Source organism: Petromyzon marinus, chromosome 18, assembly GCF_048934315.1.
Source record: "Petromyzon marinus isolate PM22_M1 ecotype Great Lakes invasive population chromosome 18, UKy_Petmar_22M1.pri1.0, whole genome shotgun sequence".
In the NCBI taxonomy this organism is placed as follows: Eukaryota; Metazoa; Chordata; class Hyperoartia; order Petromyzontiformes; family Petromyzontidae; genus Petromyzon; species Petromyzon marinus.
In genome coordinates, this window is record NC_133684.1 from 7,046,216 (window position 1) to 7,066,156 (window position 19,941).

Consider the following 19,941-nt stretch of genomic DNA (forward strand, 5'->3'; position numbering starts at 1 on the left):
GTATCGACTGCAAACTTGGCATACTTATGTCATACTGATGACAATACTATATTCTATCGTAAAAATATATTTTTAAACATTATTTTTTATATGATATGTTTCGGCTTGTAGCTGTTTTGGATAAACGACCTGGCCACAAATGATAGCTCAACGAAGTGGCTTATCATCGTGTGAAAATTGAAAGCAGCCAAATACTCTAAACGCACGGTTCAAAATGTGGAGGGGTAAAAACCGGAGAACCCGGAGAAAAATCCACGCGACCACGTGGAGAGAGAACATGCAAACTCAAAAATATACAGGCCTCAGGGTCAGGATCGAACCCACGCCCTCCTGTATACCTCGCGAGGTAGTTTACATCTCCTAGCCACCGTGATGATGATCATGATGAGAGACGCAAAATCAAAAATATACAGGCATCAGGGTCAGGATCGAACCCACGCCCTCCTGTATACCTCGCGAGGTAGTTTACATCTCCTAGCCACCGTGATGATGATCATGATGAGAGACGCAAACTCAAAAATATACAGGCATCAGGGTCAGGATCGAACCCACGCCCTCCTGTATACCTCGCGAGGTAGTTTACATCTCCTAGCCACCGTGATGATGATCATGATGAGAGACGCAAAATCAAAAATATACAGGCATCAGGGTCAGGATCGAACCCACGCCCTCCTGTATACCTCGCGAGGTAGTTTACATCTCCTAGCCACCGTGATGATGATCATGATGAGAGACGCAAACTCAAAAATATACAGGCATCAGGGTCAGGATCGAACCCACGCCCTCCTGTATACCTGGCGAGGTAGTTCACATCCCCTAGCCACCGTGGCGCCATTTACGCAAACTAACCCAAAACAAACTTTATTTTGTATTATTAATTCGTGTCGTAATGTCGTCAAGTGCGTACGTCGATTCCACGCAGGATCTCCTCCGTTTTCCGCCCGCACGTAAAAGAGCTCTCACTGCCACAAAACATCGCAATGCAGGAGGACCCTCCCGTACACTAGTCTCGTCACTCATTTGAGGCTTGCCTGGCCTAAATGGCTCTTGATGTTTGTTTTTTTATTTCCCTTCCCCCCCGGTAGCGAACTTGTTTATTTAACAGCGGCGTGTCTCACCCGACGCTTGTGCCTTAACCGTGGTGGGCCCTCGACCAGGGGAGGGGGACGGAACGAAAACTGAAAGAAAAAAAGTGTGCGGAGAAGCGTGCAGAGAGGTGCACGCTGGGAATAAAACTGAGAGGTGCACTCTGGGAATGACGCTGAGAGGTGCACGCTGGGAATAAAACTGAGAGGTGCACTCTGGGAATGACGGTGAGAGGTGCACTCTGGGATTGACGCTGGGAGGTGCACTCTGGGAATGACGCTGATAGGTGCACTCTGAGAATGACGCTGAGAGGTGCACGCTGGGAATAAAACTGAGAGGTGCACTCTGGGAATGACGCTGAGCGGTGCACTCTGAGAATGACGCTGGGAGGTGCACTCTGGGAATGACGCTGAGCGGTGCACTCTGGGAATGACGCTGGGAGGTGCACTCTGAGAATGACGCTGAGCGGTGCACTCTGGGAATGACGCTGAGAGGTGCACGCTGGAAATAAAACTGAGAGGTTCACTCTGGGAATGACGCTGATAGGTGCACTCTGGGAATGACGCTGAGCGGTGCACTCTGGGAATTATGCTGAGAGGTGCACTCTGGGAATGATGCTGAGAGATGCACTCTGGAAATGATACTGAGAGGTGCACTCTGGGAATTATTCTGAGCGATGCACTCTGGGAATGGTGCTGAGAGATGCACTCTGGGAATGACGCTGAGAGATGCACTCTGGAAGTTATGATGAGAGGTGCACTCTGGGAATGACGCTGAGAGGTGCACGCTGAGAATGACATTGAGAGGTGCACCCTGGGAATGGCATTGAGAGGTGCACGCTGGGAATGACGGTGAGAACGAATACGTGGGTATAGAGAACGTTCTCAAAGTTGGAGGCATCACAAGGCGGTTGTGAAAGTACCGTATGTGAAAACTAATTTCTTTAGAACTGCTTTTTGTGTTTAGATTTGGTTGACCTTCCCCCGTGCGAAAGAAGTTCAACATACATACCAGTGACGTGTGGTGAGGTCATTGGCTGGGGAGGCACTGGCTAGTGTCAGAACCAGATTCACGCACTGAGGGGGGCGTGGCCTCACGGAGGGGAGGGGGCGTGGCCTGACTGAAGGGGCGTGTCCTCATTGAGGGGGGCGTATTAGACACGTCCCCCTCAGTGAGGCAGATGTGATAGCTGCCTCCCCTGGTGCTTTATCATTGCAGTTTCATGACGAGACCAGCGAGCCTAAATATCTTTATACACATATGTGATATAAGTTACCTGGAGTATGGAAGGCGAGGACATGAAATGAAGGGGTCTACTAACATTACATTGGTGACATACTGAGATAGTAACAGGCACGCGCTTACTGCCCGCGCTCCATCCAGTTACTGAGGGGTTGCGCAATCAGAGGGGAGGCTGAGCTCGTCGCTGCCTCACCTCTCGTCTCTTCCTTTATTTGCAGCGTAGCTCTGCAAATTTGGCGATTTTGACTATAAAAATGATTGGAATCGTACAGAAGTGACATTTATAACACAGGTCAGTGTAAAAATCTAAATCTTTATTTCATTTGATTATCCTTTTTTTTTTACTTTTCGTAACAGCTATTTTCATTGGAGTATGACAGGTGAGGCTCTGCCTCCCCTGCCTCCCCTGACCGCACGTCCCTGATACATACATACATACGGGAGCAGGACAGATAGCTAGAAGGGATTGGAACATCGACCGGATGAGCAGTTACAGGAGGAAACACGCCCGGCAGGACCTCGACAATGGAGATGGAGCGATGAAATCAGCTCCTGCGCATCCAGCAGTGCTTCAACCTCCACCGTTATGTTGCGTAGCCGGGCGAGAACTCAAGAGACCGAGGATGCGTCTCATTCGCAAGTGTGACCGGGGGTGGGGGGGGGGCTCACCAAAACATCGAAAGCAAAACACAAATTAATTACCATACAGTTACAAGGATGAAGCAGGTGGATTTATCACAGCTGCTGGATGCTGATAATACGTTTCGCACGTTCACGGCTGGGTATGTAAGCTAAACGAGCGCTGTCTGGGCACGGACGTCTTGTTGATGTCACCACCCGGGTCGGACCAAGAGTCGGGGGGGGGGGTAGCTTGAGACCAGTTCGGGAACACTACCCCAGTGGCGGATTCATTATCCTCGTAGCAAAAGTAGCTACATAAGTAGCTACGGGCCCGCACTTTCAAGAGCCCCGCGCTAAAAGGTTGGCGATTTGTCGTATTATCTGGCCGTATAGCAAATAAAAAAACACAATTACATTACTGTGCAAGTTGAAAATGTGTGTTTTGATATGTATGTGTTTTTTTATTTATGGCTCCTTTTTAACATATGTTACAGGCCCCGCACTAGCTTAATCCGACACTGCTCTACCCCCCCCCCCCCCCACCTCCTCCCAGGAAATACGCCGAGGGGGTCACGCGTCCGACTCCTCTCTCATCGCGGCGCCGGCGACCAAGACGGCCGGTGTGATGTCCTGCTGTTGGTCATCTCTATCCTCTTCCTCGTGGTAGTGGTGGTGGTGGTGTCGGTCTTTGTCTTCATCTTCTCCTTGCTCGAAGCCCACGTTGGTGATGCCGCCCTGGGCCGGCGGCTGGAGACGAGCGCGCACCTCCTCGAACATTTTGAGAACCTGCAGGGGCGCGACACAATGTCACGGCTGAAGATGCCCTCCCCCTCCCCGAGTCACGATGACCACTCACCGTTCTAGGTACTGAATTGAGGCTGTAGATTGGCCGCGAGTGGGAGCGGGATTCGAATTCGGGTCGTCGAGTTTGTAGCACGGTGTGCTTTGACCACTACCCCACCGCTAACCACTACACGACCACGACAAAAAAGAAAGATCCCCCGTATAGCCTGAACAGACTGTAGGGGAAAGTGCTGTTCGCGAGCACCTATGAAGGTCGGAGCGGCACACGAATTTGGGTCGCCAGCACCACGCCCGACCGCCTTTGTCTCCCCAGCCACGATGTTTACACACATCAGGTAATAACCTGGGGCTGAGTCGACCTACCGGAGGCCCACGACTGGTTCAGATAATCGTCACTGGTGTTAGTCATGAGCGGGATTCGAACTCGGGTGAGCCGGGTTCGTAGCGCAAAGCACTACCCGCTACACTGCCAATCCTACCGCATACACACACACACACACGTGCACACGTACGTAGTAGAGTCACACACGCGCACGGCACACGAATGGTGTTGTGGCATCACATCATGACCGTTGTTCATCATCAGACACCAGTCGTGGGAGAAATCCGCGGCAGCAGCACACACTCCGAGTAGAAATCCGCAGATGCCGCGGTGTGCTCACCTTGCTCTTAGGCACGAGGCCGACTCTGAAGAACTTGAGGACGCCCTCCTCGATCTTGGTGCAGTCCACCACGGTGGAGGCGATGTTCTCCGGGGAGGGGCCATCGCACAGCACCCCGTCCACCTGCATCATCATCGACATCATCATCGACATCATCATCGACATCATCATTGACATCATCATTGACATCATCGTCATCAGCATCTATTCAATCAAGAAAGTCTACCGGTACCACCGCCACCACCACCATAATCATCAACATCACCGAGTCAGTCAAGGGAGACTACCACTACAACCATCGTCATCGTCGTCAAGACCGCCACCATCATCGTTGTCATTATGGAGCCTACCACGACCATCATCCCCCCCACCACCCCCCATCCCCCAACCACCACCCGCACACCACCGCCCCCCACCACCGCCCCCCCCCCCCACCACCACCTCGCCAAAGCCCTCCCACCCCTCCACCCTCCCCTCCTCCCCCCCACCACCCCCACCACCCGTACCTGTGCCCCCAGCTTGGCGTACACCTGGTTGTGATGAGTCGTGTCCGCTTCCCCCGTGGGGTTCGCTGACGTCACCGCGATGGGGCCCACCTGGGGGAGGGGGGAGGGGGCACGGGACCCGCGTCATTGGGGGGAGGAGGGGCGGGGATCGGAGGGAGGGAATTTGGGGATTAGGGGGAGGGGCGGGGTGGTTAGAGAGTGGGGGAGTGGGGGGAGTGAGTGGGGGGGGAGCACGCAGAGAGAATGGGGGGGGGGGGCGAGGAGGAGGGGAGAGGAGAAGGAGCAGGGGATGGGAGAGTAGGAACGAGGGAGGGAGGGCGTGGGGTGGCAGAGTGGGAGGCAGGGATCAGGGGAAAGGGATCAGGAGTGAATGAGAGACAGAGGGAGTGAGGAGGGGATGACAACAGGGAAAGAGGGGATCGGGGGAGCAGGGAGGGAGGTTGGGGATCAGGGGGAGCGAGGGAGGGGGAGGGGCTGTCACCAGGTCGATGAGCTGCGTGGTGACCGTGCAGTCCGGGTAGCGCACCGCAATGCTGTCCGGAGTGCCGATGAGCGACGCGGCGTCGCCCATGCCCAGGCTGTCCACCCACTCCCCTGCTCGGCGACAAAGACAAAGACCCCCCGCGTAGCCTTAGCGGACTCTTGGGGCAAGTGCTGTTAGCGAGCGGCGCCTGCGAAGGCCGCTCCGCTGCTGGGCGAGGCGCACGCAGGGGACGTCCACGGAGGAGATGGAGCGGGGAGGGCGGCTCGTGTGCAGGCGCTGCGTGGATCGTCGCATCGCGAGAAGCCGACAGACGACGACGACTTGGGACTCATGGATCCAGCCGTGGTTAGATCGTGCCCGCTGATGAGTATGCTGCAGCTGATGATGGTTGTGCTGATGATGACGGCGATGCTGATGACGGTTATGATGATGCTGCTGGTGACGGTGACGCCGCTGGTGATGATGATGATGATGAGGTTTCTGCGCGCGGAGCGGTACCCCTCTTGATGACGAGGCTGATGGACGAGGGCCACGCGGCCTCCATGAGGCCCCAGAGCAGCGGCGAGAAGAGGTGGCGCACCGGCTCCAGCTGCCGCGTGCCCGAGATCCACAGCGACATGGGCCGGTGCTCGGCCTGCTTCTTGCTCCTGCCGAGGGGCGGGGGGGAGGGGGGGGCGAGGCGAGGTGAGGGAGGAATGGAAGCCACAAGGTGGTGCACTACTCGCTCTGAGAGTCCCCAAAGGGAGTTGTTGTTCGTCTCGTGTCGTGATGCTCACAGCGCGAGGAATGTACCCACTCTCTCTCTCTCTCTGTCTCAACTCTCTCGCTCCCATAACCTCGACTCCTTCTCTCTCCCGACTCTCCCCCTCCTCTTTCTCCCATCTCCACTCTCTCCTCTCTCTCAGCCCCCCTCTACCCCCCCCCCCCATGCCACGTGTCTCCCCGCACCTGTACGCCTTCCTCACGGCCTCGGGGCGGTTGCACGCGGCCACGAGCACGTACACGGTGTCCGTGGGCACCCCGCACGTGCCCCCGTTCTTCATGATCTCTGCGGGGGCGGGGGGCAGTGGTCAGGGTCACAGCGCGACGGGCAGGTCAGTAGTAGAACGGGCAGCGCACACGTGCGGAGAGAATGTGTCATCGTCGGAATCTTTATTTAGACTGCACGAGGAATCCGATGAGCTGTGAAGCTCTTTCTCACAGATGTCCAGTATGGGCGGGTCAGCAAGTTACGACATCATCATGACGCACTATCGTGATCATGATCCTGATCATCAGAATTATCAGGATGATCATCAGGATGATGATCACGATTGTGATCATCATCCTGATCATCAGAATGATCATCAGAATGATCACAATCACCATCATGGTGTTATGCGCATAGTGATAGAGTTCACGGTGTCGCTCGCATCTCCTCCCATGTCCATCCCTCCCCCACATCCCCCACCACCACTCCCTCCTTCCCCCGGTCCATTACCTGCGATCTGCTGCACGGAGGAGGCCTTGCGCGACGGGAGGTGCGGGCAGGAGGCGTGCGCCGCGCCCGCGGGGCCCCCCAGCTGCATCCAGGGCTTGCCCGCGGGCAGCGCGAAGCGGTGCAGCGTCTGCGCGGAGAGCGACGCCACGAAGCAGTAGCAGCTGACGAGGCCGAAGATGACGGTGACGGCCTCGTCGTAGCGGCGCGGCAGCGCGCCGAGCGCCTCGAGCAGGAAGCTCACCATGATGAGCTCGAAGCAGAGCGCCGACGCGAACCACATCTTGCTGAGGAAGACGGTGCCCAGCGCCACGAACAGGTTGAGCACCATGAAGCAGATGACCCCCGCCGAGAGGTCGAAGCCGCGCTCGCCAGCGGCGGCGAGGCCCGCGTAGCGCGTCACCCCCCAGATGAGCCACATGAGGCTGTAGAACACGAACGCGGTGCTCTCGAGCGTCTTGCCGCGCGAGAACGAGATGGCGCCCGCCGCGAACTGCAGGAGCCCGCCCGCCACCACCACCCAGGGCAGCACCAGCGTGCTCAGGGGCCCCGCCGCTGCGTCCGCCGGCGCCGCCAGCGTCATGCCGAAGGCGGCCAGGGCGTTGCACGCGTGGCCCAGCGACTCGGCGTCCGTGTAGCGCGAGTAGCCGAGCACGGGCGCCGCGGAGTCGTGATCGGCCGTGAGGAAGACGGCCGCGTAGCCGCCCCGGCGGCAGACGAGACGCGTGACCACTCCCTGGCCCACGGGGATGCGGATGTCGCCGCCCGCGAGGTTGAAGAGGCGCACGAAGAAGAAGGCGAGGGCGGCGAGGAAGACGGCGACGGCGGCGCGCAGCGACGCGACCCCCAGGAAGCCGCTCGAGTCGGAGGCGACGGCCACGCAGGAGGCGGCGAGCACCAGGCCCACCGCCACCTCGGCCAGGCTGCGGTCGGCGGCGGCGAGGGACGCGACGAGGAAGAGCACGGCGAGGACGACGGGGGCCGGGGGCGGCAGCAGGGAGACGGAGCCGTCCACGACGCCGCCGCTGTGCCACGCCCAGAGGCCCAGCTGCAGCCCGGCGCCGCTGCTGACGAGCGACGCGAAGGCGAAGAAGACGCCGCCGAGCGCGTCGTTGGAGCGGAACGAGAGGACCGAGACGAGGAGCTGCAGGGCGAAGGCGGCGCCCAGCCACGGCACCTGCCCCCCGCTCAGCTGCGCGGTGATGCCCAGCGCCCTGCAGCCCAGGACGCTGGCCGCGAGCGCGCACGCCGCGTACCCGGCCACCGCCGTCTCGTTGGCGTCTCCCGGGACGCGCTTCCTCCTCCCCGCGGCCTCTCCGCCGCGGGCCCCCTGCTTGTTGGAGCCGGCCGTGCCGGGCAGGCCCAGCGCGCCCCTGCTCAGGTAGTGCGCGATGCGGCCCGCGCCGTAGTAGAGGCCCACCAGGGCCACCACGAGGTAGCTGGCGGCCACCCCGGAGGAGCCGAATCCCGGCGCGGCGGAGGGGCCCGCGTAGAGGAGCGCGATGCGGTGCGAGAGCGCGAAGGCCACCGCGCCCGACATCGCGGCGAGCAGCACGGGGCCCTTGACGAGGCCCACGAAGCAGAGGAGCAGACAGGCCGGGGCGAAGGCCACGAGGCCCGGGGCCAGGGCCAGCCGCGTGCTCTGCTCGTCGTGGCCGATCGCCCCTTGGCCCATGAGCACCATGATGACCCCCTGGCCGGCCCAGAGCGCCGAAAGGATGAGGCAGAGGTTCACGAAGACCGACGCCTCGCACTGGAGCCTGCGGATGGCTGTGGGGAGGGGGGCGGAGGAGGTGCGAACGAGGAAAGCACAGATAGAACGGGGGCAGCACAGTTAGAACGGGGGCAGCACAGATAAAACGAGGGCAGGAAAATAAAGTTACGCAGTGAATGGCCGGGACAAATGCAATGGGCCCACGTTGGGGCGTTAATCGTTGCTTGGGACACGTGACGAGAGGCTACACCAATCCAGCCCCGTGGTCTCCCAGGCGCAGATGTCGCGCGCATTGAGAAGCTGGAATGAGGTAGCAGTGACTTTTTTGATCAGTGCTAGAGACCCATAGAGTCACACTCACGAGACCTGTAGACTCACACAGACACCCGAAGACTCACATTGGAGGTGGGGGGATGCAGGCCGCGGCATGGATAATGTGCAGAAGAAGTTCGAAAATGCGCGCGGGGGCTATGCGAGTCAAACACCAGGACACAATTACACAGCACGAACACACATTCCTGACTAAGACCGCGTAGAGACATGCGTTTAGAGTGTTTGTCTGCTATCGTTTGCGACTGGATAACGTCTGAAAAAGAGCGCTGCAGCTCGTTGAGCTTATTAGCTGATAAAATAAAAAAACACAAATAGTTTAGTTTAAATAGACTCCACAAGGGACTCTGTAACCTGGAGGGGTGGGGAGGGGGTGCCTGCCACTATTGGGACAAGCACCGTTCGTCAGTAGCGACTATGAAGGACGCCACGGTACACGAGGGGGTGGGTGGCCAGCACCACACCCAGGCCGCCTTTGTCTCCCTCGTGGCGATGTTTGCCCACTGCACCAGGTATCCACTCTTAGGCTGAGTCGACCTAGGGGAGGCTCCCTTCCCTCCCACCCTACAGACACCTCCACCACTTCTCCAAAACCACTGGTTCCACCTAAGAGGAATAAGCGGGTTGGGCAAGGGGTGAAGAGGAGGAGGAGGAGGAAGTGGTGAGGTGGGTGGGTGAGGTCAGAATCAGAACATTTATTTATACTGCAGGAGAAATCCAATGAGCTGTAACGCTCTTTTTCACAGATGTCGAGTTGGGGCAGGTCAGAACGTTACAATAATAAACAATAAAAAATATATAGGAGTGAAAAGTATAGAAAAGGTAAACAAATCAATTTTAAAAATGTATACAAATAAAACTAAACCGTATTTTGTTTAAATCTTGACTTAAAGCTTGCGTGACTGCAGGAATTAATGTTCTTTGGTTCTTTCGGTAAAGCTACGTAGATAGAAAAATTCTTAAAATATCACGACGTTGCGATTTCAACATACCAAATTGATTATGCTGGTTGTGATTACTGGCGAAACGTCGTACTCAGATTGTAAATGTTGTGGCTTTGCTCTCCAACACACCGGTGTTGCTGTACTAAGTAACGAATTGGCCACGTTCTGTTTACGTGACAAAACTTACTAGTTGGCTGTGTCGAGTGGTGGCGGGTTCAACGACACATCTATATATTTACGCGATCTAACACAAAAAAAATCTGTATTACGGTCAAAATAATCTCGACGCATGTTTATAAATGTGGAGAAAATCCGCCACCCGCCACCCCCCAACCGCAGCCCTCGCCCGCAGTGCGGAGGAGGAGGAGGGGGCGGCGAACCTGCGAATGCGAGGAGCGCGGAGACGACGAGGAGCAGCAGGCCCAGCGCCGTGGGCTCGAAGCGGCCCGGAGCGTAGCTCTCGATGGAGACCAGCAGGGACCCTAGGGTGGTGGTGGGGTGGTGGGTGAATGGTGGGGGGGATGGTGGGGGGGTGGTGGGTTGGTGGGTGAATGGTGGGGGGGAGGGGATGGTGGGGGTGGTGGTAGTGGTGGGGGGTGGTGGGGTTGTGGTGGTGGGTGGTGGGTAGTGAGGAGGGATGGTGGGGGGGATGGTGGGGGGGTGGTGGGGGTGCTGGTGGAGGGGGGGGGGGTGATGGGTGGGGCGGTGGTGGGGGGGGGTGTGTGGGAGAACGTGGGGGTTGGTGGGGGGATGGTGGGGGGTGTTGGTGGGGTGTGTGGTGTTGGGGGGTGGTGGGGGGGGGGGTGGTGGTGGGGTGTGTGGTGGTGGGGGGGGCGGGTGGGGTGGTGGTGGGGGGTGGAGAACGTGGGGGTTGGTGGGGGGTTGGTGGGGGGATGGTGGGGGGGATGATGGGGGGGGGGGGGACGCCAGATACGCGGTGAGAGAGAGACGCCCACCCACACACTCCGCCGGCCGGTGGCATTCGCGGACTGCCAGGCTGAGCGCCGCCAGCCATCACCGGACACCCACCAATGTTCCTGCTGCTGGGTTTAAACTTTTTCGCTTCTCTTCGTTAGCAAAGGCGGCACGGCGCACGAGCTGGAGGCGTCGGTGTGACCAAGCACCACGCACTCACGGCCGCCTTTGTCTCCCCAGTTCCGGTGTTTAGTACACACCGTATCAGGTACTCGTTAAAGGCTGAGCGGATTTCGGGGAGAGACGCAGGGGAGTTTCAGATATTACTTTCCAACCCACCGGTGTTTGTCGTGGTCAGGAATTTAACCCAGGTGGTCGGATTTGTAGTGCAGTGCGCTAACAACTGCGCAGTCCATCCCGAAACACACACCAGAAAAATAAAACAAACATCACCCGTATAGCCTTGAGAGACTGTTGGGGCAAGTGCTGTTCGCGAGCACCGATGAGCAATCGCATTCACGTGTGCCCGCTCATACGCGCGCTCGTGTGTTCACCAGGCACGGGATTCACGCGCGCATTTGTTCACGAATGTAAACACGAGGTCCCAAAATTAATATCATCATCGTCAACGTCATTATCAGCAGCAGCAGCAACAACATCATCAGCAGCAACGGTAACAACATCAGCAGCAGCAGCAATCATGACATCGGCAGAAGTAGCATCATCATCAACAACTTCATATTTATCAACATTATTATCATCATCAGCAACGTCATCATCATCATCATGATCATCCGCAGCAGTTTCAGCATCAGACGACGCCTCACCTGCGGCGATGCCCAAGACCCCCACTGAGTTGTGGAGTTTGGGGGGCGAACGCCCCGTGATCTCGGCCGGTGAGCTCATGTTGGACGCAGCTGTCTTCGGCGAAACTCACGGACAAACCGTGCAGGCGCGAGAGAACCCGGGGAGTCGGGTGGTGGTGGTGGGGGGTGATGTGAACGAGTCGAGGCTCGCAAGCCGCAATGCGCTCCTCCGCCTCTCCGTCCGCTCGTGTGGCAGTGACAGGAGGGAGGGAGGGGCGAGATAAAGGGCAAGCGACAGGCGGGAGGAGTGTGGGGAGACGGAGTGGGGATGGAGGTGGGGGGCGAGGAGGGCGGGAGGGGGGGAGTTTTGTGGGAGTGTGGAGAGAGCAAAGGAAAAAGGAGGGCGCGCGCGTGTGGGGGGGGGGGGGGATGTGGAAGCGAGAATTGGAGCCCGCGATGGATCCGGGGGTGCGGGAATGGAGTTGCGGTGGAGAGAGGGGGGGGGACTTGCGGGGGCGTCTCGAGTCGCCCTCCGAGCCGCGGAGAGAGACGCGGGGAGTGTTGAAATCCAGACGCGCGCCCTTGGCAGGGCCGGAATTCCCCTCTTCCTCGTGGAACTTCCAGAAACGTCGCCGACAGCGCCGTTTGCCGCCCTTAAAGTTCACTCGCGGTGATGCGCTTCAGTGCCTGGCGGGCAGAGGTGGAGTTGGAGGGGGGGGGGGAGCGGTGGCGCAACGGTTAGCGCACCGCGCTACTTTACCCCCCGATTGTCGGTGGTGCGTAAAACCGGTTTCGAGACACCCAGACAATCGGACGCCCACCCGCCGCACACTTTACCCGCACCAATCCACACTGACCTCCAGGGCGGTGAAGTATGGTCAAACGTCCTCGGCGAGCGGATATGGGCGCGGGGAGGCTGTCATCTGGCAGTGGATTGAAGTCGCGCGTGTACAGCTTGCAATCGGCAACACAACATTCACCACCACTGTCATCCTCACCATCACCACGTCCTCCAAGAGCAACACCATCATCAGCCTCCACCACCACCGTTGTCATGATCACATCAATACCACCGTGAACGTCTTCACCCTTCACCAGCAAAACCACCACCACGTGCAGCACCATCAGTCACCACCACCATGACCACACCAACAACAGCCGCCATTCGCCACTAAGTGGCGGTGACATGACCACAGCGCTTATGCCAGGCTAGGTGCACTTTGAGGCTATCTCGTGAAGTGTGGAAGGCTCGCTGATCGCAGGTCAAGGGTCACACCCAGGTGTTATGGCTTAACTGCTTGAGATGATTGACAGATGCACCACTGCTATGACCACCACCACGAGTCACACCACAATCATCAATCAGACTCTGTATTTACATTGGAGGAATCCGATGAGCTATGAAGTTTTTTCACAGACGTCTAATCAGCGCCACGAGTAACATGGCGATTTTAGGAAGTGATGCCGCGAATTCTCACTCATATCATTAGACCTCCTTTGCCAGTACCAAAATGTAATAATAAGGGGTTTTCCCCTTTTTTATGGCAACAAAATTGAAACCTTTTAACAAGGATTCATGCCTGCATTAACCACAATACCTGCAGTCAAAATGCAAACAAAAAACATACTATGATAATTTATGCATTGTCCTTGAAACTGATTGGTCCACACCAAGGGACGGCTTTCTTTTGAGCCTCGACCCAATTGGTGCTCGACCAGATGACGCCAAAAGGCGTACAGCTCAAAGACAATGCACTATTAAAGTAATCATTTTGACTGCAGGTATTGCGGTTAATGCAGACATGAATCCTTGTAAAAAAGAAGTTTCAGTTTTGTTGCCAGAAAAAAAAGAGGAAAACCCCTTATTATTATCTCACTCATATATTTATTTATTTCAAAATGAGACCGATTGTCGCGTGATTTTTTGGAAAGTCCACTACTTCACTTCCAGACAAACAACCACTCTCTCCCCCTCCCTTCCACCCATCCCTCCCCCCATGAGTGCCCAACCCTCGTGACAACGCTCGCTCTCACCTCACGCTCCTCCTCCCCTCTTCCCTCTCTCGCATCACCCGCCCCCCCATCTCTCACCCACGCTCGCGCTCCCCTCTCTCCAGACTCGTATCTCTCTCCACTCGCTCCCCTCCCTCCCTCTTCCTCCCCGAGCCGCTATAAAAAGAGGAGCCGCTCCGAACCGCAGCTTCATCCGCTCGATCTCCGGCCGAAGCATCAGCAGCATCAGCAGCAGCATCATCGTCAGCAGCAGCATCATTATCATCAGAGATGGGGAAGCGCGTGGCTGTGTTGCTGGCGGGGTGCGGGGCCTATGACGGAAGCGAAATCCACGAAGCGTCCGCGGCCCTCGTTCACCTGAGCAGAGCGGGAGCCGAGGTGAGAGTCTCGTCACACGTGTGTGTGTGTGTGTACACACGTGTGTGTGTGTACACGTGTGTGCAGGCGTGTGTGTGGGGAGCGGTAGTGTTGCGGTTAGCGCGCTGCGCTACGAACCTGGCGACCCAGGTTCGATTCCCGCTCACGGCCAACACCATTGACGATTATCTGAACCGGTCCCGGGCCTCCCCTAGGTCGACTCAGCCTCAAATGAGTACCTGGTGCGGTGTTTAAACATTGCCACTAGGGAGACAAAGGCGGTCGGGCGTGGTGCTGGCCACCCACCCCCTCGTGTACCGTTCCGGCTTTCATAGGTGCTCGCTAACAGCACTTGCCCCTACAGTCTATTAAGGCTATATGGGGGATCTTTGTCTTGTGTGTGTGTGTGGCGGTAGTGGCCAACACCGGTGACGATTATCTGAACCGGTTCTAGGTCGACTCAGGTCTCTAATGAGTACCTGGTGCGATGTGTAAACATCGCCACTGGGGGAGGCCTTCATAGGTGCTCGCTAACAGCACTTGCCCCAACCGTCTTAAGGCTATTGGGTGGGGGGTATTTGTTTTTGTGTACGCGCGTGCAAGAGCAGTGGTTGAATCAAAGAGTGAAGTTCAATAAACATGGCAGTTATAACAGTGTGCGCGCGTGGGGAGCGGTGTCGCAGTGGTTAGCGCACTGCGGACTGAGGCGCTTCCTCATCTACCCAGACGATATTGATTAAGTTCGATTCCCGGACACGGCTAACATCAGTGGTCAGTCCTAGATAATAACATAACTAGTACACCTCCATGGAACACGTACACGTCATGTACAAGTGCGCGCGCGTGCGTGTCCGTGACCGTACTCGCCCTCCGCAGGTGACGGCACCCCCCCCCCCGTACCCTGCCCCCCACCGTGCGCCAATCCATCCCGTCCCCCCCTCCCCATGCCGCTCCCTGTGCTCCCCACCTCTCCCCTTGTGCTCCCCTATCAGGACCTTTCCATGCGCCCCCCCCCCCAACCTCCGGTACCTCCCCGTGACCCCCTCCCCCCTTTTCTTCCACAGGTAACCACACTCCATCAGCTGTCGCTCTAATTTATTTAATCTCGCTGCCCCCCCCCCGTGCCCCGCCCCCCCCCGTGCAGGTGACGGTGTTCGCCCCGGACGTGTCGCAGCAGCACGTGGTGGACCACGCGAGCGGCAAGGAGCAGAGCGGGGAGACGGAGCGGAACGTGTTGCGCGAGAGTTCGCGCATCGCGCGCGGCGCCGCGCGGGACCTGGCGCAGCTCCGCGTCGCCGACTTCGACGCGCTGCTCGTGCCCGGTAAACAACAACAACAACAACGACTACCACCACCACCACAGTAATACACAAGGTCGACGAGCAATAGGAGCAGCGCCCACGCTCCAGTCTCTATACTTGCTCTACACGCACCCGATGGTTGCTCAACAAGTCCCAGTTCGGGGAGCGTGTTCATTCACGTGAACATCGAGACGACGTTTCGGATATGGCGCCTCATTAATTGCATGCACATCACGCCCCAAGAGAATAGCCTTGAGACTGGAGGAGGCTTTAGTGGCTCAATGAACCACACATCGTTACCTCTCCTCTCACCCCCCCCCCCTCCCCGCTCTCCAGGTGGGTTCGGCGTGGCCAAGAATCTGAGCTCGTGGGCCTCCGAGGGCGCTCGCTGCTCGCTGCTGCCGGGCGTGGAGGCGGCGCTGCGCGCCTTCAGGGAGGCGGACAAACCCGTGGCGCTCTGCTGCATCGCCCCCGTGCTGGCCGCGAGACTCTTCCCGGGATGCGAGCTCACGGTCGGGGGCGACAGCGAGCAGGGGGGCAGGTGAGAGGGGCGGGGCGCGGGGGGGGGAGAGAGGCGCGGGGGGGGGGGAGAGTGGAGGGGATAAGTGGGGGGGAGAGGGGCGGGGGTAGAGGGAGGTAGAAGTGAGAGGGGGGGTAGAGGGGGGTTGGATGGGGCCGCAGGTGAAGGTCGGGAGGTGACGGGGGCAGGGGGTAGGTGAGAAAGGTATGGGGATGGCAACGAGTTTGAGCAGCCTTCATCCAACAGTGGATAGATCATAGATAATGATAACAAGTACACACAACAACAACAACAACACTTGACATTCGCTGCTAAGTGACGGTGACGTCACCGCGGTGCCTGTGCCAGGCTAGGTGAACTTTGAGGCCACTTGAAGTGTCGAAGGCTCGCTGACAGCAGGTCTCGGGACAGACCCAGGTGCCATGGGTTGACTGACATACGTGCAGACACGGACAAAGAGAAAGATTCCCCGTACAGCCTTAACAGACTGCAGGGGCAAGTGCTGTTAGCGAGCACCTATGAAGGCCGGCACGGCACACGAGGGGGTGGGTGGCCAACACCACGCCCGGCCGCCTTTGTCTCTAGTGGCGATGCTCACACATCGCACCAGGTACTAATTTGAGGCTGAGTCGACCTAGGGGAGGCCCAGCACCAGTGAGCAGAAATCGAACCCGGGTCGCCAGGTCCGTAGTGCAGCGTAGCGCTAACCGCTACACTACCGCTCCCCACGTAGACACACACACACACACACGTGTAGACACACACACACGTGTAGACACACACACACGTGTAGACACACACACGTGTGTACACACACACACGTGTGTACGTACACACACACGTGTGTACACACACACGTGTAGACACACGCGTCCCCCCCCCCCCCCGTTTCACGGCGTCTCCCACCCCCACGTGCGCCAGGTTCCCCTACGCGGGCACGGCCGCCGCCATCCGCGAGCTGGGCTGCACGCACGTGTGCACGGACGTGGGCGAGGCGCACGTGGACACCAAGCTGAAGATCGTGACCACGAGCGCCTTCATGTGCGCCACGGCGCCCATCCACCACGTGTACGACGGCGTCGGCGTCATGGTGCAGGAGATGCTCAAGCTCGCGTGAGCGGGCGGGGAGAGGGGGGCAGGGGAGGGGTGAGGGGGGCGGTGGTCAGAAGGTGGGGGCGCTGGTGACCCCCACCCCCCCCCCCATTCTCTCTTCCTCTGACCAAGATCCTCTTCAGTTGACCCATACCTTGTCTCGTCCGCTGACCCAGATCGGCTCTCCATCCTACATACGTGTTATTTGGACACCCATGTAGGATTGACAGCAACAGGAAAATGTTTAAGTGTGTTTGTTGTTGTTGTTGATGTCGTTCGGAAAAAAACGGAAGGAATCGGAAAGAGAGGAACACCTAGCAGACACCGCCTTGACCACGACGACATCAGAGATTGGTGCCAGAAAGATGTGGCACACTACATGAGCGTATCGTCACAAGACAGAGAGGAAAGTGGAAACAAATGACGATTTGTCCAGTCGACACCTACGGGCTATATGCCCATGGATCGTGATGATGATGACGATGATGAACCTGGCCACGACTGTGTTTAGTGTTGCTGTTGCTGCTGTCTGCGTCTTTGCTTCTCGTGAATAAATTTGTTGCGCCGCACCGAAGGTCGTAACCGTGTCTGTGTGTGTGCGCGCGTCTCCTCGCTGTGGCGATCGCGTCACTTGACACGCATTGCCATACGACTCGCGAGACACGGCGAGTCTTTTCGCCCTCCCTACTGACGGTCACGCCATGGCAGGAGCAGTAGTGTCCACCCTAAAATAGCGGCGGAACCCAGATCCTCTGTCCCATCACCACCACCACCGCCACCACGGGAGAGACGGAGCGATCCAATCATCTCGTGGATCGTTCTGTCGCGAGACCGTGAAGCATGGAGGCGGCTCGGAGGAGCCTTCATCCCATCAGTGGGCAGCAGGTCGTCATCGATGGTGTTACGTATTTCACTCGTGCATCGAGTGAGCTGGCGGGCGCCCTGTCAGGGGCGTTCGTTGTGTTGCCATCCCGTGACCAGTCTCGTCCCTGGGCACTGATCTGGGCACCACTGTGGCGAGACGTTAACTATTTCGCCCGGTCAACAGGAGGTGGTGGGTTCAGTACAGACCCTGTTTGTATATTTGGAGTTTGAATGTCTCTCTCCCCGTGGTCACGTGGATTTTTCTCCGTGTCCTCCGGTTCCCCCCCCTACACATTTAGAATCCACATGCGTTTAGAGTAGTTGGCTGCTGCTATAAATTTCCACGCGATTAGCGACTTCGTTGAGCTATCATTTGTGGCCAGATCACTTCTGAAAAAGAGCGATCTAGCTCAGTGGGCCTTACCCACCGCGGACTCAAAGCCTCTCTTCTACCAACAACCAGGTCTCGGCTCATTTTTTGTTCAGATCAACGCAGATCCCATCTCCGAGACAACCCAGATCGGGGCTTTATGTCTCACTGAATACAGTCCAGTATTGTAACAAAAAAATCCGTGGCACTGCCAAAACCAGTAGGTTGGCACGTGACTCGTAGCCACGGTCATGACAAAAGCTGTACTGAATATGGTGAAATTAATCCCTCACCCACATCCTTCACTGCCCTTCCATCCCAGCAGCGTCCTTCTTGATTGAACGCGTTTTTTTAGTCTGGTGACTACTACAAAGTTTACCTTCTTTTACTCTCTTTCTGAACGCATGTGGTACCGTGTCTCTCAACAACAATAATAACGATGATGATGATTCTTATAATACGAAACCTTTTACCCGTGGCACACCGCGAAGACGGATAAAATATAAAGTGTGGGCTCCTCCAGGTGAGCAGCAGTGAGAACAAGGAAGGAGCACCGGGTGAAGCGATGGGAGGAGAAAGGAAAAGGTGAGAATCAGGATGTTTATTTATCCTGGAGCTGAGAAGCTCTTTATTTTTTCCCAAAGACGCCCAGTAGGGGCGGGTCAGAAAGTCACAAATAACAGGCAATACGAACACACGATAGGAGTGCAACGTTTGAAGCAAAAAGAAGGAATGGCCGGGCCGAGATGTCGTTGATGATGAGAGATTATGATGATGATGAATGGAGAGTAGGGGGGGGATGGAGAAGAGAGAAGAGGCATGAAGAAGTGAGCTGCACGGAGAATCGGCGTCGATTTTCACAGTGGGCGGTATGGAGAGGGGGGTGGATTCAGAGTGGGGGTGGCCACACACAAGTCACGTGATTTACGGGAATCTCAAGCTGATTCAGAGCTATTGATGCAAATATTGTATAACTTACAAAGTTACAGAGAATGCCTGCTACAGGTTGAGCGTAGAGCGGGTGTTCATTTCTGTCGGTGGCTCTGAGCCAATGATGGACATTTCACATGTATGTTGTATGTATGTTGAACTTCTATCGCACCGTACGTAGCCAACCATGCTAATCGGAGGTGATGGCACCGAGAATATCCAATATGACAATCGCAACAAGAAGTACAATGCATCAAGTAAAACTATTTTAGTTATTTTATCAGGTGAGGCCCACTGAGCTATATAGCTCTTTTTCAGAAGCGAGCTGGCCACAAACGATATCCCAATGAAGTGGCTTATCATGTGGAAAGTTAGAGCAGCACGTTGATTAACGTGGAGGGAAACACCGGGGGAACCAGAGAAAAAGATCCACGCGACCACGGGGAGAGAAAGATGCAACAGGCGTCAGGGTCGGGATAGAACCCACAACTTGCTGTATACTTGGCGAGGTAGTTAACATCTCGCCACCGCGGCGCCCACGTTAATACGCTCGACAGTGTAATTCCCAGCATGCACTGTCGCACACTTCTTCATTTTAACTGCTCCGCATTACTTTGTTCCATGTTCACGCTTCCTGAGATTGCGCTGAGCGACAGCAAGAGGAACTGCTGGGATGATGAAACTGAGACGCGTTCGATGGGTCACGTCGGTTTAACGGTGAGTGAGCGTGCGTGTGTGCGAGCGAGCGAGCTGGGCATTTGTCGCTCACGGCCAACACCGGTGATGATTATCTGAACCGGTCCTGCGCCTTCTATAGGTCCGACTCAGCCTCAAATGAGTACCTGGTGAAGTGCGTAAAAAGATCGCCACTCGGGGAGACAAAGGCGGCCGGGCGCGGTGTTG

General features: G+C 57.0%; 2 protein-coding genes across 2 annotated transcripts; one reads left to right on the top strand and one right to left on the bottom strand.

The window, feature by feature from the left end:
* Positions 1-2,621: 2,621 nt before the first annotated feature.
* On the bottom strand, positions 2,622-11,823 carry LOC116943647 (uncharacterized). The gene is made up of 9 exons (XM_032956681.2): positions 11,613-11,823; positions 10,251-10,352; positions 6,886-8,652; positions 6,354-6,453; positions 5,904-6,052; positions 5,403-5,515; positions 4,922-5,011; positions 4,416-4,538; positions 2,622-3,735 (listed from the first exon to the last, which is right to left on the bottom strand). Exons 1-9 carry the CDS (start codon positions 11,689-11,691, stop codon positions 3,520-3,522), a joined length of 2,739 nt encoding a protein of 912 aa, XP_032812572.2. The 5' UTR covers positions 11,692-11,823; the 3' UTR covers positions 2,622-3,519.
* Positions 11,824-13,773: 1,950 nt separating this feature from the next.
* On the top strand, positions 13,774-16,936 carry LOC116943648 (putative glutamine amidotransferase-like class 1 domain-containing protein 3B, mitochondrial). Its single transcript, XM_032956682.2, has 4 exons — positions 13,774-13,982; positions 15,106-15,283; positions 15,599-15,803; positions 16,704-16,936. Exons 1-4 carry the CDS (start codon positions 13,875-13,877, stop codon positions 16,897-16,899), a joined length of 687 nt encoding a protein of 228 aa, XP_032812573.1. The 5' UTR covers positions 13,774-13,874; the 3' UTR covers positions 16,900-16,936.
* Positions 16,937-19,941: the final 3,005 nt, after the last annotated feature.

Bases quoted from the DNA above. Each gene is read 5' to 3' on its own strand.
- LOC116943647 (XM_032956681.2), bottom strand. From the start codon at position 11,691: ATGAGCTCACCGGCCGAGATCACGGGGCGTTCGCCCCCCAAACTCCAC. The intron at 6,454-6,885 runs GTAATGGACCGG...CCGCCCCCGCAG, and splicing joins CTCCGTGCAGCAGATCGCAG to AGATCATGAAGAACGGGGGC. The intron at 4,539-4,921 runs GTACGGGTGGTG...ATGATGATGCAG, and splicing joins ACGCCAAGCTGGGGGCACAG to GTGGACGGGGTGCTGTGCGA.
- LOC116943648 (XM_032956682.2), top strand. From the start codon at position 13,875: ATGGGGAAGCGCGTGGCTGTGTTGCTGGCGGGGTGCGGGGCCTATGAC. The intron at 13,983-15,105 runs GTGAGAGTCTCG...CCCCCCGTGCAG, and splicing joins TGAGCAGAGCGGGAGCCGAG to GTGACGGTGTTCGCCCCGGA. The intron at 15,804-16,703 runs GTGAGAGGGGCG...CACGTGCGCCAG, and splicing joins GACAGCGAGCAGGGGGGCAG to GTTCCCCTACGCGGGCACGG.